We start from the raw sequence: 17022 nt of genomic DNA on the forward strand, positions 1-17022 counted from the left end.
CAATACTCTAAGTGTAAATATACGAATAAGTATATTTTAATGCTGACTAACCGTGGTCCTACACAATTGCATGACCCCAAACAGCGTTATGAGAGCTTTGGAAGAGAGCATTAACCGTGGTCATATGCAATTGCGTGACCACGATCAGCATTATAACAGCCTTGGATGAGAGCGTTGCACAAGGGGCTCTCAAATTGTATCTAGGAGTGTGAGCCCAGTAGAACTTGCCACACGTGGGGGGGGGGGGGGGGGAATTCAGCTGGTTTTCCCCAGTTGGACATAAAAAATTGAATTCAAAGTGAATTGACTCACATTTTAAGGATTAACAACGTGAACAAATCTCCAATTTTTAGTGGTCATCGGAAAGGGAAATGACAATCTCTGGACGATTGCTAATACCTCTAAAGAACATGGAGGAAGGAGCTTCAAGGTTTAGTAGCGAATGTGAACAAACAGCTGAAGGAATGCGGATTTCGGAAAATTCCCCCCCCCCCCCCAAAAAAAAGAAATTTCTGCCGTGCTAGTGCATACCAATGATGCACTAAGGCAGCTGGTGAGTATATATGTTTACTGCGGGTGCGAGCATTTGGTCCAAACACAAGATACGAAGTATTTTGTTACTTTGTTCTTGCATTGCAGTTGTTACCCAACACCACGAGCTTCTCATCGCAAAAACACCAGCCCAAACAGATTACCTCAACAAATCGGCTAAAAAACAGCATGAGGCAATTTCTGAGCAGTGCCCTTGAGCACTGAGAACCGTGCCTTTGAGCTCATAATGTCATAATTTAGGCTGCTTTGCCACTTTCAATTGCAACAAGCAGGTTTTCTACCCACTGATATGTAGATCGAGTCACTGCACTTTCTGAATATCTTTAAATTTAGGAATGAAATGACCAGTGTGCCCCTTAGTAACGTTTATTATACAACTTGTATAGAAGGCTCTGCCTCCATGCAACTTGCAACGCCATTCCGGCCATTCTCCTCCTCCTCCTCCAACTCCTCCATGCGACTCGCGCGAGATCCTCCATTGCAGCTCGTTTTCTCCCATCCTTGGAATGTTCGCGTGTGTGTTGTTCACGGAGGATTTACAGCGTGCGGTGCTTCCTACGGAGCTGATTAAGGATTTTCACCCCAAAAACGCGACCGATTTTTCGAGGCAGAGAACAGTTTCTGCGTACTGGCGCAGCGAAGCGGGCGACGTGGAAGGATTTTATCCCGCGCACGTGACGGCACTGTCAGGTAAGCGAATAGGTTTTCTTGCTTGGAATATGCCCGTGAAATAGTACCAAAGTATATTGTTCTATAAGTTGATGCGCACGACGAATGGTAATGAGCAAATTAGCTTACGTTTATTAGCGTTTAATGGACCCTTCTCGATGCCACAAGGGCCTTTGCGTTCTCGGTCGTAGCCGCGTCTCTAGTTACACAAATTACTCTTTCTGTCTCAAGAAGAGCTGGCTTTCCTTTTATTGGAACAGGAATTGCTAGAGGAACTGCTTTGTTAAAACAAAATTGTTGAAAAAAACCGCAGTTGTTGCGAATAGCGAAAAAGTATCCTGTTAAATCAAACTCAGCCAAGAGCAAATGTACGCCGAAAGCAAAATCCCATTATAAAGAGCAGATTTTCCTGCTTTCTCCTAATTTGTCGCGATGAGAGCTTTTTCTCTATCGACTTCCTCAAATTGTATGAGTTATCTGATGTCGTAACGTAATAGTAATGATTTTAATCTCTCTCTCTAGACTCACTTCCGGGGCTCACTCAAGCTTTGAAAAAATCCCGCTTCGCTGTGCCGAGAGTGATTTTGGCCGAAGTCACGAAGACTGCCATGGTAAGGTGTCCTTGAGACCTCATGACTCAAGTAATAAATATAAAGCGCCTCTTGATCTGACAAATCTGAGGGATTGTTGTTTTATTGTAAATTACTTGCTGTGGCTTTGTTTAATGTATAACGTTGGAGGCAATTCTGCTGAGTACAAAATATATAATGTCATTATAACCAAAAAAAAAAAAAACTTCCAGTAATGCATGTTTTTAGCATCTACGCGATGTTTGATTGTAGGGTTGAACGCGCCGACGCAACGCAGGCGATGAGGCGCGCCGTAGTGGAGGGCTCCGGATTAATTTTGACCACCTGGGGATCTTTAACGTGCGCCGAAATCTCGTACACACGGGCGTGTTTGCTTTTCGCCTCCATCAGAAAAGCGGCCGCCGCGGCCGGGAATCGAACCCGTGACCTCGTGCTCAGTAGCGCAACGCCTTAGCCACTGAGCCACCGCGGCGGGAATCTACGCGATTTTTACAGACTACTAACATTGCATAACAGTAGGTTAGGGGGGGGGGGGGGCTGCCAGTAAACTGCACTGAAGACATAATGTGCTTGGAAATTTTAATGTGATCACTGTTATTCAATGTGGTCCTGATAGTGTGGAAATGTTTGCATGGCATTGTGTTTTCTACAAGGTAGTGAAGTTGTGGTCAATGTGTGGTTACCATTCATTTAATTAATGACCTATATAACTTATCGCTTTCTTTTTGAAGCCACCTAAGAGCCTTACGCAAAAAGAAAGGGCCGCCAAAAGGAAGCAAGCTGCAAGGAGGGAGCTAGGTGGCATCATCGAGGCTTTTAACGCCTCTGACCGCAGCCTAGAACTTCCGAACGTAAGTTTCACTGCAACTTATGTGTATTGCAATATATCTATTCTACCAGAATTTGACCGACATTTAATGGGGTAGTTCTGAACTCCGGTTTGATGGAAGGAAGCTCATTTGGTCAGGATAGGTCATGGTATAATGGAATAGCAAAATAACACCCACCAAAATATTTCACTAATTACATATGTTTTGGCTCGTACATGAGATTCCTGTTCACTACAGAAGCATCAGTACATAGGGTCCATTTAAGCACAGCCAAAAATATGACTTTCAGAGCATTAGTAAAGAGGAGGCAGATTGCCCTTCGTTCATCTTAGCTTTCGTTGGGGAGCCTACATGTATCTTATACTAGCAAAGTATTTTGGTTGCTGTTTGTATGTTTTATTGTGGCTACTTTAATTATGACTAATATTTGAGCAGCTGTTTAAGTTAGCGCTGCTCGAATAAGTCATAACAAACCTTTTTAGCCAGCAAACGTGCTTGTGAAAAAAAAGTTTTTATTGCAGCAATATCTCATTAGCATGACCACGACTGATCAATGTGATATAAATTTTAAAAGATTTTTCGCCAAAGTGTGGTTAAAAAGGGATGAAATTTTGGGTGTTACAAATGTGTTTCTGTCCACGGTGGATGGTGAGAGGGACAGAATCATTTAGCCGACCGCAAACCAAAGTGACTCCCTTGCAGTGACAATCAACGAAGTTTTGTTAACAAGATAAGTAAGCTCCTGTCCCCCCTTTTTTTGTAACTGTAGAAAGTTTATTAAATTCCACATTTTGGCAGATGCCGTCTTATAGCTTTTGTAATTTCACCTTGCTTTTCACTTTAAAAACAAAATATTTTTTTTCTTTATTTTTTTACGCAGGACATCTTCTGTATTGAGGTGCAATGTCTAACTCACTTGTTTAGTTGCTATCGCACGTGGCAGAAAATTAAAGGCTGAGACGTGATTGGTACTGGCTTGGCTTAGCCCAGCCAGGACCCTGCATCGCGCAGTCTAGGATGGTGGCAGACATGGCTGTTCTCATTCAATAAAGGGGCAGGCCATAAATCGGATGCTTACTGGGTAGAAGTAGAAATTTAAGCATTAATAAAAACAAACTTTGCTTTGAATTTAGTCAGCTGTAATCAATACTGAAATTCGAAACAGTGCCAAAAGATGGGACAAGGAAACGATGAAGGCACTGACTAACCAACAATTAGTCAGCGCCTTGTGTCGTCGTTTTCTTGTCCCGTCTTTTCACACTGTTTCGAATTTCAATATGCACCACCAACTAGCCCAAACCACCGTTCTAACGCAGTGTAATCAATAGTCCCATAAATCTGGGTTTAACGCTGTAGCTTTTTTAACCTAAAATGTGGGTGACCAAGAGACGAAAAAAGGTATCATCTGTATTGAAAGCTTGTTGAAGCTACATTAGCAGGCATTACATGTACTAGTATGTATTCTGCACTGAAACAATACATGACAATGTAAAGCAGGTACTGTTAGTGGTACTGCGTTCATTACTGTGCTGAGACTAGGTTTCAGTATTGTTTCTAAAGTACATATTTATGACATAATTTTTTTGTTTAGTGTGATGATCTAGCCGTGGCGGGGCCATCCATGGCTCAAGGGGACGGTATGGGCCCTGAGGAGTGTGCGGAGCTGAGGAGGCTCCAGGATAAGGTCGCAGCACTTGAGGCGGCCCTCCTTGAGCAGCAGGAGGGGCACAAAAAAGAAGTTGCTGCTCTGGAGGAGCAGGTCCGAGAGCAGCGATGCCGGGCGGACAGACTGTGCGATGCCCTCTTGCAAAGGATAGGTAAGTGGCAGCCATTCTCAAATGATTGTCATGCTTATAAGTAGACATTTAAAATGTTATTCTTTGAAATACTACAAAAAACATAGTGAAGTAGCGTGGTAAGGACGAGACAAAAGTAGAGACCACTCGGGACTAGCGGTAGACCTGTGTGCTCTCTTAACCATGTTTCAATGTTCGAACCACCTATCCCACATTTACTTGTGACTACAAAAAATTTTGTGACTTCTGCAGAAATCGCTCGGGACGCTGTTGGGCCGGACGTGGTGGCAGAATTTTCACTGCCCGACAACGAGCCCACAGGTTAGTTTGACTTCCCTTTATTTTGGAGATATTTTATTCATTGTAGTCTTTCTATCTTGCTTATATTTCCTTTGCTTAATTTGCAGTTCGCAGTTCGACACCAACTGCACAAACACAAGGTAATGAGTGACAATGTTTCTGTGCTTGTCAGTCCTATATTGTAAGAGAAGAAATTCTAAAACTCACACCTCAGCTTGTAGTTCAGGTTTGATAAACAAGCACAAGATGATGCAAGCCAAGATAAAGGACAACATTCTGGACAAGGGCCAACCAGTTTAGTCAGAGAACAATGTTGCCTGCAAAACAATACTGAAGTGCTGCTTAGGGCTACCGAACATCCAAATAATGTCGGCTGATATCTTGCACATGTAAAAGAAAAAATGCTCTCACATCTCGAATCAGCATGAAAACATGCCTGTTATGTAAGCCTCAAACCTAATATCATTCTCTGCTTGCTAATGGGTGAATTTTGGGGTGTGGATACCGTGCAGAGAGAGGGGGGGCTTTCCCGGAACGGCACGGAAGTTTGAAATTAGCAGTGGATTTAGTCGGGACCCTTACATGGGTGGGAGCATTTGTTCGGGATTTCATGGTAGTTTATGTCAAGGCCAAGTACCAGGCCTCGCCTTGCAGTGCTTTGCTTGCCCCTGTATTTGGTCCTTCAAGAGTACTCGTGTTATCTTCTCGCTCAAATGCGGGCTGAGGTAATGAGATTGAATTGCTAAGCATTCCAAAGAAGGTGAGAACTGTGTGAGCCAGGTGTAGCAAGCCCATTTCTTAGTGCTAATGCAATGGTTTTTCTGCTTTTATTTTTAAACTTTTTGTTTTCGTATGTGGGCCAGATATCAAATGAGTGTACGTGGCTTGTTAGAAGGTTTGTGCCATACAATACATCGACAAGTTGTTGCCAGGGCAGTGTGGTATGTTGGGCAAGTTATGTTTTCACCTTAAATAAGTTGGGTAGAATCTGCCCAAAAGTGAATATGTAGGAGGCACCTAGCTGCAGAGCTTACAGTCTTAAAGCATCCTTGGAACGGTTTTCTTTCATTCGGTAGTTTCTGTTGCAGAAACAGACACAAAAAGAATGATCAAGATCTGTGCAGAAATGAGGGAGCTATTCAATCTGTAGATTTAAAAAACAAGCAAATGAATTGCAGCCCTCTTCTAAAAAATTTGGGGACTGCTGCTTGCTTTTCTACTGGCCCCGGTGGCGTGTTGCAGTACCAGTGATTGTGAAACATGAGAAGTTCTGGAAGTTTAAACCCACAATGTCCTGACTTGGGAAGCTCCTTTTTATGCTTGACGGCATTATTGACAGCACTATGCCGACAAGAGAGAACAAGTAACCAGAGGCTGGCATATTCATGTGCTGGCTCTGAATTGGTTTTTTTTTTTGCTAGGCTTATTTCTCTGAACTCCCTACCACCCCTCAAGCTATTTTGGGCTAACTGGGCTTCTATTTATAGGAAGACCTATTTTGAGCTTGTCCTCTGAGTGCTGCTTTAATTCAAAGTGCAAAGCTGAGTTCTATGCTGAGGTTTCACGTGACATGACAATTCTTGCAAGCTCGCAGAAAGGCAAAAAACTCGCACACCGTGGTTAAAAAAAAATGAAAGCGCACACAGAAAAAAAAAGTTTGGTGAAGTTACAACTACCAACCTTCAAAACAAATCGGGTGCGTTACCACTAATTTGATTCTGGCAATAGAAGATGCCTTAAAAATTCAGTGTATGAGGCCAAGGGGTCAACACATATTTTCAGGTGTGTATTTTTTGTCATATTAGAGAAGTTCTGGCAGTGATAGCACTTGTCAAGCACCAATCTTTACAGACAGGCCCCATCATCCTAGCGCTATAACAGTGTAGCCAGAGCTTGCTGTATAGAAAGTGATTGCAGATTTGCAATCCTCCTTATGCAAACCAACGTAGCCATGAATGGGAAGCGTCACTAGTATTGCAGTTGTCTTGGGTAATAGGTTTCTACCTCAAATAGCTTGGTTGACTTGGTCTCAAGACAGCCGACTGCTGCTATAGAAAAAAGGATTGTTTTTAGGGGAATGGAATTGAGTTCCCCATTCCTAAAGCATGTCCCCTAACTTCAAGATATACTGAACTGGCGTACACTTTGTGATGTTACCATCTGCACCACTTCTGGCATCAATGCTGGTATATGCCGAGAGTGGACATCCATGTAAAACTAGTAGATGGGCAAGTTCTCGTGTATGCACCTTGGCTAAGTGTGCAGACACCGAGTGATGCTTAATCGGTTCATTGCAACATGCGGTGGAAAAGCACACAGCTCTCGGACCGAGCAAGCCCCCTATTACTATCTCCATTTATTTTCTTTTTTGAGTCGATAATCCAGTTTTTATGGTTACTTTAAAGAATACGAAATAAAGCATTCCTTGTTTAGGCCTTTTTGGTCAATACAGTGGCATGTATAAAATACTGGGAGCTCGGCCAATCATAAAGTCCCTGTTTGTGTTGCCATATCTCGAGGCATCAGGTGTGGCATAGCCAGTGCCACATTTTATTGTGTTTTACCTAATTATAATTGAATAGCTTTTATTATTTCTGCACTGATTATTGGGTGGGGAGGGGGGGTGAGCACAGGAAGGAGACTGTCCCTTGCTGGGCAGAGACAGTTCATCAGACCTCTTTGTCTTGCGGCGACAGGGGTGTTGCATGAACATGTCTTACCATTGCTGCACATGTGGGGGCTTGGACGCACTTCTGTTTGTGAACCACTAGTATATACTCATTGCATTATTAAATGAAACTAGTTTAAAGTCAGAACTGAGGGTGCTATATGTTCCATTTATATTTTGTGCTGTTTTTGACCTAGAAAACCAGTATTCATTGAGCAGTAATTATTCCTAACAATAGCTAATACATTTATTGCACATCAAGGCATGATAGTTTCATTTAGCAAGGCATGATAGCCTTGCGAAATTTTTATTTGAGCCAAGTTTTTCTCATTGTGTACCATCAGTTATTTGAATGCACTGGTTGCTGTGGCAACCTTCATCACTGCCCCTGATCCCTCTCCATGTGGCAGAAAAATTTCGCATACCACAAGTTCACTGTATTCATGGTATTTACCTACATGGGGAACTGTTACGAGCTTGTGTGCATGCATGTCATACAGGTGACATGTAGATTGGATCCTTCATATTTCGCGTACCAATGCATATGGAACTGTTCTATGTACAGAGCCCGGCCCGTACGACGTCCTTGCCAGCTGCTCCTTTGAAGGCAAGTTCCTCTATAGCTGTTTTGAGTTTGTGCTGCATATTCTGTGCCTTGCAGTCTGGTAATTTTTTGCGCCATTTGTGTCATCTTTCATGTATTGGCTTAGATGGTTACGAGGAGAACTTCTTTTTAGAGGTTAAGAGTGCATCGATGTTCTGAAAAGCCACTGTACATTATTGCTGCTCACCAGGTCTAGAAATAATGCTTTGGCGTGTATGAAGAGTCCTTTTTGAGGCAAATCGCCAATCGCTGCAGTTTGCACGATCATTAGAAAAATGAAGCCGACTGGATACGGCAGCGAAACAGTATTTGAAAGCAAAAGCCTTAAGTGCCTTAGCTATCTGCTGATGCTGCTGGCAATGGAACAAAGTGTTTTTTTTCTTGCACATACCTGCTGGGGGGATGGCCACGAATCGGGAGCTTTGAGGGGCTAATGTTGCTTGCAGGTCACTGGAAGGAGCATTGGCCACTGAGTTACATTTATTTTGTGTGAGCATAATTAGTAGTTGCTTGGCGTTTAGTTTCTTTTCGATTAATCTAGGAGCATGTTTATTGATGACTTTTAAATTTCAGGGGAGGACGTCATCCTGACAGCTGGCCACAGTGCGGCGTCATGGAGTGAGCAGAGTGAGCGAGGTTAGTCCTAGTTTCTGCCTTTTCTGTTTTATATTTTTGTTACAGTTTGAAGTTGAAAAACTGTCTTTACTGTATGAGCAGTGTCTTAAAACTTCCCCACTTACAGAGTAAAGTGGTAATGGCATGATGAATGAGAATTGTTACCCAGCATTACTGGCACGCTACAGTGCAACACTTTCTCGTGACAGTGGACAAGCCAGTTGTACTGCCTGTTGTTTAGTTTGCTTTAACGAGTGTTTTTTCGAACAGAGTCCAGGGAAGCAACAGTTTCTTTGGCGCCTGCCAGTTTCATGCACGATTACATGAGCGTACTAGGGCAAGTCGAACATCTGGGATGAGCTTAATGCAAAAGTTGTATCATGCACATTAGTCACCGCATCACGCTGACAGGCATTTCCCTAGAGTGTGCAGCCATCATTATAAGGCATTGAAATGAAAATGTGGAACTTTGTGCTCATTGTTGTGGGGTGCAAGGACAGGTGTTTTTTGTACGCTGGACAAATCAAAAACTTATGCAGAAATAAAATGGGCAGGGTCCCAGTTTCCACCGCAAAGTATACATTACATGATGTGGTATGTGATTGCTCTTGCAGACTAGAGGAAATTAGCTAATTAGCTGCTGGGGAGAGCTAAGAAGGAGAGGGTCACATTTTCAGGCACAAAGGCGGGAAGGGGTGCAGCCGACCAAGAGAGCAAACCAAATGCAGGGGGTGAGGGGGTTGTTATTCAGTTTTGAGGAAAACACAAAAAGAAATGGATAGGGGTATTATTGAGCTCATCAGAAAGTTAATGTGCATGCAACCGAGTCCTTGGGAAGGGGAGTGGGACCCGCCGCGGTGGCTCAGTGGCTAAGGCGTTTCGCTGCTAAGAACAAGGTCGAGAGTTCGATTCCCGGCTGCGGCGGCCACTGTTCTAATGGAGGCGAAAAGCAAAAACGCGCGTGTGTACGAGATTTCGGCACACGATAAAGATCCTCAGGTGGTCAAAATTAATCAGGAGCCCTCCACTGCGGCGAGCCTCATCGCCTGCGTTGCGTCGGCGGTTAACCCCTACAACCAATCAATCAAGGGGGGTGGGGGATTGAAGGGGTATCAAGAAGAGTGAAAGGAACAGAAGAGGGAGGAGAGAGGAGTGCAGTTATGTCTTGATCACCACATCGGCAGAGGCCTACAAATGCAGGGGGCACAGCATCATTAGGGAACTACCAAAGCACGTGAATAATTTTTGGAGGCCACAGGTGGCTGCCCCTGTTTTACCTTTCCTTCAGGTTCACCACTGTTGAAGCATGTCATGGTTACACCAGTACATTTTGCCAGGCCAGCCGTGTGTTATGTGTGATAGCTTGTTGTGCTCGCACATTCTCTTCCACAAGGACAATCTGATTTGCTCAGTTGCACCAATGTGGTGTGCCAGCTGTGGCTGTACTGGGAGGCAGTGTTCGTAGGTATCGCTTTTGTAGATGATGTGCTGGTATAGTTAGATGTACCTGTGTTGAAATTTTCTATGCCAATCCTAAGCCTTCGCAACCACAAATAATTTAAAAAATAAGCTTTATCTTTCAATTTGACGCAAATATTTTCTGACAGTAAAAAAGAAAGGTGTTTTCTCTAGCTTTGTATCATAAAATGTTTCAGCCTCGCTTGGGACATAAGCTTGTATAGTGAATTTATTGTGCCCAGCACACTTTCGGCTTGGCCTAGAGAATTTTTACAGACTGTACTTAGTTTTGAAAAGCATGCTATGATACCCCCTAATTTTCAGACCGAGATGCTGTTGCGGCCAAGGCTGTGGCATCAGGCAGTCATCTGCATGATGGTGGTGAGCCATAATTTCTGCATTTTTGTGCACCTTTTGATTATTTCCTTGTTTAAAAAAAAATCAGTCCGCTTTGCTGGAAAAGCTTCTACATTCAAAAATTGTTCTTGCACAGACAAGCAAGACAGATATTGATACATTACGTTTTGCTTGGCCTCAAATATGCTTTTACAACATGGATAAAGGTAGAACATGGCAGTAACAACAGTTTTATGCTGGGCTTTGTAACCAGTGTAGGAGCAAAGCTGCCCGATACATTCTTGCATTTGTTTTGTCATGTAATTCTTTGATGGATTCAGCTTTTACATTGTATATTTGCTTGATTCCTGCTTCCTTTTGGATGACAGCTGCTTCAGGTCACTTCTGTACAGCCAGCAGGCTTTTTAGGAGTGGTAAATTAAGGAGACTTGCTGTAATTTAAGTGCTGCAGGCAAAAATGTGAGGTATAACTTGTCTATCTAGGAAACCATTGTCTGCTGGCAGCGCACTGCCTTGTCTTTTATGTGGGGTGAGTGCTAGGGCTGACATACTACTGCAGCACTAATGCAATGTGTATTGCACCAGACAGACATATTCCAGTAGCTGAAACATTCTACTTTGAAGATGCAAATGTGCAGTGTGGTCCACTGTTAAAGGGAATTGAGTGTGTGGCAACTGCGCTCTACGAAGCGCCGATGCTGAGAAATGGCGAGTTTCGGCAGGAGCAAGCACATGCGCACTGATCCCACTAGGCAGGAGCAGTCGCGCATCATCTGCTACGTATGTGTTATCTAAACTTGTTATAAATTGAGTGCACAGTAATGGTTTGGCCTAGATCTTCGTTCTATGGCACATGTGAGGTAAAAAAAATTGTAAGGCACACAGAATCACAGAAAATTGGGGCACAAGGCGGGCAGCACAGGCTGGAAAGGAAAACAGGAGCCGCCAAATGAGAGCTGGTAGAGAAGGCGACAGTGGAATGTTCTGGACATGCCTTGTATATGTCGCTGCGTGGGCATTAGACCCTAATCACCAGTGAGGAAGGCCGAGAAAGTATGCAATGGCAGATGGGGCTAAAGCAGCTTGAAATGCTGCTTATTGTAATTGCCATTGCAAGGAAGTGGCAGCTACAGAAGCTCCATGAGAGCAACATGCAAGTTTAACAGTAGAGTAGCAGAACGTCCAACTAAGCCCTCATTTTCACAATGTTAAGAAGTTCCCCCGTAATTTTTCTTGGTTTAAGTACGTATTTATTCGAATATAGGTCGACCTTTTTTTTCCGAAAATGTGCTTAAAAATTGAGGGTCGACCTATAATCGTGACCGAAGAACCTCGACCTATAGTCGTGATCAAAAATGGCGAGCGCACCAAGCGATTCGTTTCTCCGTCGCGCCCGGCGCTCCTCAATTTGAGGCGGCAGCGCGGAGCATCTAGAACAAAGACAGGCAAGAAAATAAAGGAAAAAATAACAAAACAATCAGCGTAAGAAAACCACCCACAGTCACTGCCGGCTATCGCGCATTACCTGCAGCCGAACCGGACACGAGCGAGCTGATGTACTGGCTAGAGAGCCAGATTGGCTTGGCTTGGTGTCTTCGGAGCCACGGTAGCGGCTAGCGTGAGGTGGGGGTAAAGGTGACTTTCGCCACCTAGCGTAGCCACCTCGTGAACGGAACGGCGTTGCCTGCTTCGCTCGCTGTCTCTACTATCTCCCGTTCTCCGTTTCATGCGCTTTCTTTGTGTTTGCTTCGTTGTGATTTCCGCACATAACGTTTTTCTCGTGCGCATTTCGCGATGTCACGTCGGACTTTAAGCGGCGGGTGATCCTGTTTGCTGAGAACTTGAACAACTGCGCCGCTCAGCGAGAGTTAGACGTTAATGAAAAGCTGATCAGGGGATGGCGGAAACAGCGGGACGAACTTTTTGCTTGTAGGGGACTGCGTCGTGCGTTTCGTGGCCCTACAATTGGGAGGCACGATGCTCTCGAGAAAAAACTCCGGCTGCACGTGGAAGAGGAGCGTGCGATATTCAGACCAAAGCTCAACAGTTAGCGCTGCGAGGCAGGATTGGCCGTTCAGCCTTCAAAGCCAGTCGGGGGCGGGGGTGGGTAATGAACTGCGGCGCATGCGGCGCAAGTTCCGACGACGACGCAGTGTGTGGCTCCAACCAGTGAGGTGACCGCGTTGTAAATAAATGGGAGTTTTAAAAAGTTTCCTCAAGTTTTTTCTTAAAAGTATGGGTCGACCTATAATCGAATATATTATTTTTTTTTCTGCGACTTCAATTTTTAGGGGGTCGACCTATATTCGTGCTCGACCTATTTTCGAATAAATACGGTAATACAATTTGTAAAAGGAAGAGACATTTCACACAATGCATGGTGTAAAAGAAATTCGAATCTGGAATTTGCCCACGGCCAATGAAGTTCTGTTGATGTCAACAGCAGTGCATGTTCTGACCTACATTTAAGATCAGCCAGACAGTGCAGTGCTTTTCCCTGGCTGTGCACTCCAGAGTTCGTGTTTTGTCATTACTAAATGTGTCATTGGTGTCCTTTTTTCTTCAGGTACCAGTGCTGAAGCAGTGGGACTGCCTGCCGCCAGCAGGACAACCTCCTCAGTTGAGCGGCAGCAGGAGAGCCTGCCACCACTGTTTGCAGTTAAAGATGGCGAGGTGTGTATATGCTGAGGAGCGTAGTCCATCAGTTGAAAACATGATTTCAGCCATGCACAATGAAGGCCTGGTCTTGAACCGCATGAGCCTCAGTACGCATGTGCTCTTTGTCGAATGCTTACGTGACTTTTATTTGGAAATTAGGCATTTTTGTTCTCCTGCGGCACGCATTTTTTACTAGTAAAATGATTGTACCATACCATCTTTCATGGAATTTTATTTTAAAGCTTAAAGGAGTACTGACACGAAATTTCAAAGCTGAGATAACTATGTAAAACGCTTCCTTTTTATCAGGAGATATCTCCCAGCAAGTTTCAACAGCAACCGTTCAGTGAAACATATTTGAAATCCATTTTAATCTTCGCCCTCACGAGAATGCCCAGAGCGGGCCGGCATGACATCATGTGCTACTTGCCCCAAACTGCTGACGTCGGGGCTCCCGTGACGAAGCCGACGCGCTGGCGGTGGTTGGCGGTAATAGCTCCTGGTAGATTTCGCCCAAATTTGGGAATAGCCTTTGTTCCTATGTTGTGTGTATTTTGTCGTTACAGGTTCACCTTGGGTCCGGCCACCTGGTTAAAGAAGCCAAGTTCGGCTATATCATGGCTAGTCGGGCGCCGGCACGTGTGGCTCGGGAGCTGGCCCGCAATTTTTGGTCAGCCAAGGAGCTGCAGGCTCGGACGTTGACTGGCCAGTCCCACCGCCAGGAGCCGGGCGGAGTGGCCTCTCTGCCAGCTACGCCAACAAAAGTGGAGGCTATAATGTGTAAGGGGGCATTTTGAAGGAGGGAAGGTTGATCTGCATCAGTGAAATGTTACCATGCAGGCAGTGCAGTTATGTAGCAACCTGGTTTGACCCTATCAGGCAACCTGGTTTGACCCTATATAAAAAAAATCCTCTGAGTCAGTCTCAGAGAAAAGTTTTCAGAATTCAGCTTGAAGTCTGCCCTGTTCTCCTGGTGTCCTGGCTCCAACATCTGCAAGTCCTCCATGCAGGTCGCCTTCCCCCGGGCCATACAGTGCATTCTTATGGCACAGCCCCTGAAAAACCATGCCGCGGTATCCTCGGGTACAGCAGCCCATGCCCCAGCAACAAAATCGAACATATGCTATTGGGCTGCTGCTAACCACAGTTGGATTGGATTATAGACTGAACGTCACATGCCAATGTTGCCTGTATGCAGTGTAGCTCGGGGTGTGGACACTATAGGGCAAAGGGAGAATCCCACAACAGCACGGAAATTTGAAATTAGCTGTTGATTAAGGGGAGAAGGGCCTTGATGGAAGGGGGGGGGGCTTGCTTGTTTGGGATCTTGCGGGAGGTGTCACATGCCACCAGCATGCCCTCCAACATTTTGCACAACCTTGTGCTAAATGTGAGATTATACACCCGAGATAATTTACATGAAAAAAAAAAGCTCTGCTTGCTCATTTCTTTATTATGAAAAAGAAACTCAAAACAAGCAACATACAGTTTGCTTTCAATCAATTTGGTTTGTTTGTGGTTTCGCTTTATCGAAGCCTAATGGTACGAACTGCAGAAAATATGAAATGCAGATCACTGACCAAGTAAAAACATAAAAATTGATGTTTGGGAGCAGTGCGGCTCGTTTTACGCAATGAACTTGAAAGCACCGATTTGTGTGGCCTTCAGTGATCTTGCCAGAGTTTTGGCATCTCTGGGGAACTTGCAGCCACCAGTCCTATTGATTTTCTGTAGTTCAGTCTGGATAACCAAGAATTCCAAATGAAGGCATGCTTATACGTTGTGCTCTATGGACAGAATCTGGGCAACATCCCAGTTTATCTTGCGCCCTGTTTTCTTTGCTTGCTCAGTGGTGGCATTGGTAACCACTTTCTCTTTTTGGAATGGCAGTGCAGGGAGAGTAAATTCCTGTTTTTAACGAAGCTTTCTGAGAGCGAAGGGAATTTTATGTCCTGAGGACTTTGTATAAAGTTTTGTGTATGTGCCTCGGGTGTGCCTGTCTTGACAGTGTCCTACCCTATCACCAGAGTCCTTCAATGCTTCTTTGGTCATGAAACTCCCAGCCAAGTTTCGTACGGGGACAGATGCTATCGGCGAGGGGCACCACCACAGATCAGAGGGCATCGGGCTCGGCCGCCGCTGCTCTGTAGCCAGTCCGGCAGGCAGGAATGCAGTAGCAGCATGTCTGTTCACGCCAAATGTTTTCGTCACTCACAAAATGACAAGTCCATTTCAGCAGTCCACGACGCATGAAGCGAAAGCGCACTGCTGACAAGGCGCCGAGCGTCCGTTCCCTGCCAAACGCACTCTGACCATTTCCCCTGCTGCCCTGCCCTCCGATCAACACCAGTGCCGTGGTGCAGCCTCCCTGGGCAGCGCACGGAGCTCTCCCACAGCGTGACGGCACAGTTTCATGACCAGAAAAGCATTTAAGGACTCTGCTATCACTATAAATGTCAGTTTAGTGCAACACCCACCGTGGTTGCTCAGCGGCTAAGACGTGCTGCTCAGCCCAAGGATATGGATGCGATTCGCGACCTTGGCAGTTGCTTTTTAGATAGAGGTGAAAAGCAATAATGCCTCTGTGTTTGAAATTTCGGCGCACGTTACGGATCCCCAGGTGGTCAAAATTATCCGGACTCCTCAAGTATGGCGCTCCTCATCGCTTGTGTAGCATTGGCATGTTAAACCTCAATCTCTCAGTTAGTGCAAAGTCTCACAAGTGGGTCAGCAAACTGGCTGTGTAACTGGACAGTCCCTAAATGCTTCACGTTTTGTTGTGAGCACCACAAGGTTTTGCAAATGCTTGTGAGACATTTTGATCTGCGTTCATTTTCAAATCCAGTACTAGTGGTTCAACTACAGAGCATCTGGTGCCGTTTTGCAGGTGCCGTGCAAAAGGTGGTACACGATAATCCGTGTGATGAGCCACCCGCGAAGAGGATCGCACGGGGACGGAAGGCCCTGCGGGACCTCTTCGCTGAAAGGGGCAGGCTCATGCGCCTGAAAACGCCTGGCGTGCCTGCCGTTGCCGTGCCTGCCGTAGCCGTGCCTGCCGTAGCCGTGCCTGCCGTTGCCGTGCCTGCCGAAGAAACTGAAGAGGGTGCTCTTCCAGCTGCCAGTGCTAAATAAAGCAGCATAGCAGCACCTCTCGAACACCTCTGCATCTGCTCTCTCTAAAGCACCTCTGCTCCTCTGCTCTCTCTAAAGCAGCACCTCTCGAACAACTAAAGCGGAGAGTTGGGCGAGCTGGTAACTGACTAATGAACTCATACTTCTAGCGAACTTTAACACAGGATGAAGAAAGAAAAAACGAAACACACGCTAGACTTCATTTGGGTTTATGCAAAAGGGAACAGAAAAGCACGCATATATGTACATGATTCGAAAAAACAACCAAACAAGCACGATTCCACGGGAATGAAACACCGCAATGTTCGCACACGCTCTATCACTTTTACACTGAATCACAAACAATGCCTGGTCACATCACAGCGCCTGTTCTTTACCGATAGTTTGCACACCAGTCGCCGATTGCACATGATCAAGGGACACCCCTTCTCTTGATCATGTGCAATCGGCGACTGGTGTGCACACTGTCGGTAAAGAACAGGCGCTGTGATGTGACCAGGCATTGTTTGTGATTCAGTGTAAAAGTGATAGAGCGTGTGCGAACATTGCGGTGTTTCATTCGCGTGGAATCATGTGCTTGTTTGTTTGGTTGTTTTTTCGTATCATGTACATATATGCATGCTTTTCTGTTCCCTTTTGCATAAACCCAGTTGAAGTCTAGCGTGTGTTTCGTCTTTTCTTTCTTCATCCTGGGTTAAAGTTCGCTAGAAGTATAAACTCAATTTTTGGAGTGTTAATAAAATTTTGTTGTTTACAACTGGAGTAGATGTTTTAATGCTTGCACGATAGCTTC

The 17022-nt window shown here is 45.1% G+C and overlaps 1 protein-coding gene across 1 annotated transcript; it reads left to right on the forward strand.

Moving 5' to 3' along the window:
• Positions 1 to 903: 903 nt before the first annotated feature.
• Positions 904 to 16597, forward strand: LOC144148921 (uncharacterized). The gene is made up of 12 exons (XM_077680451.1): positions 904 to 1242; positions 1744 to 1832; positions 2543 to 2662; positions 4233 to 4458; positions 4690 to 4758; positions 4845 to 4877; positions 7971 to 8012; positions 8583 to 8645; positions 10407 to 10463; positions 13006 to 13112; positions 13664 to 13877; positions 15985 to 16597. The coding sequence occupies exons 1-12, from the start codon at positions 1059 to 1061 to the stop codon at positions 16227 to 16229; spliced, it is 1449 nt and encodes a 482-aa protein (XP_077536577.1). The 5' UTR covers positions 904 to 1058; the 3' UTR covers positions 16230 to 16597.
• Positions 16598 to 17022: the final 425 nt, after the last annotated feature.

The sequence above is a fragment of the Haemaphysalis longicornis genome, unplaced genomic scaffold (genome assembly GCF_048455015.1).
Source record: "Haemaphysalis longicornis isolate Haplotype H1 unplaced genomic scaffold, Haemaphysalis longicornis Haplotype H1 scaffold_8, whole genome shotgun sequence".
In the NCBI taxonomy this organism is placed as follows: domain Eukaryota; kingdom Metazoa; phylum Arthropoda; class Arachnida; order Ixodida; family Ixodidae; genus Haemaphysalis; species Haemaphysalis longicornis.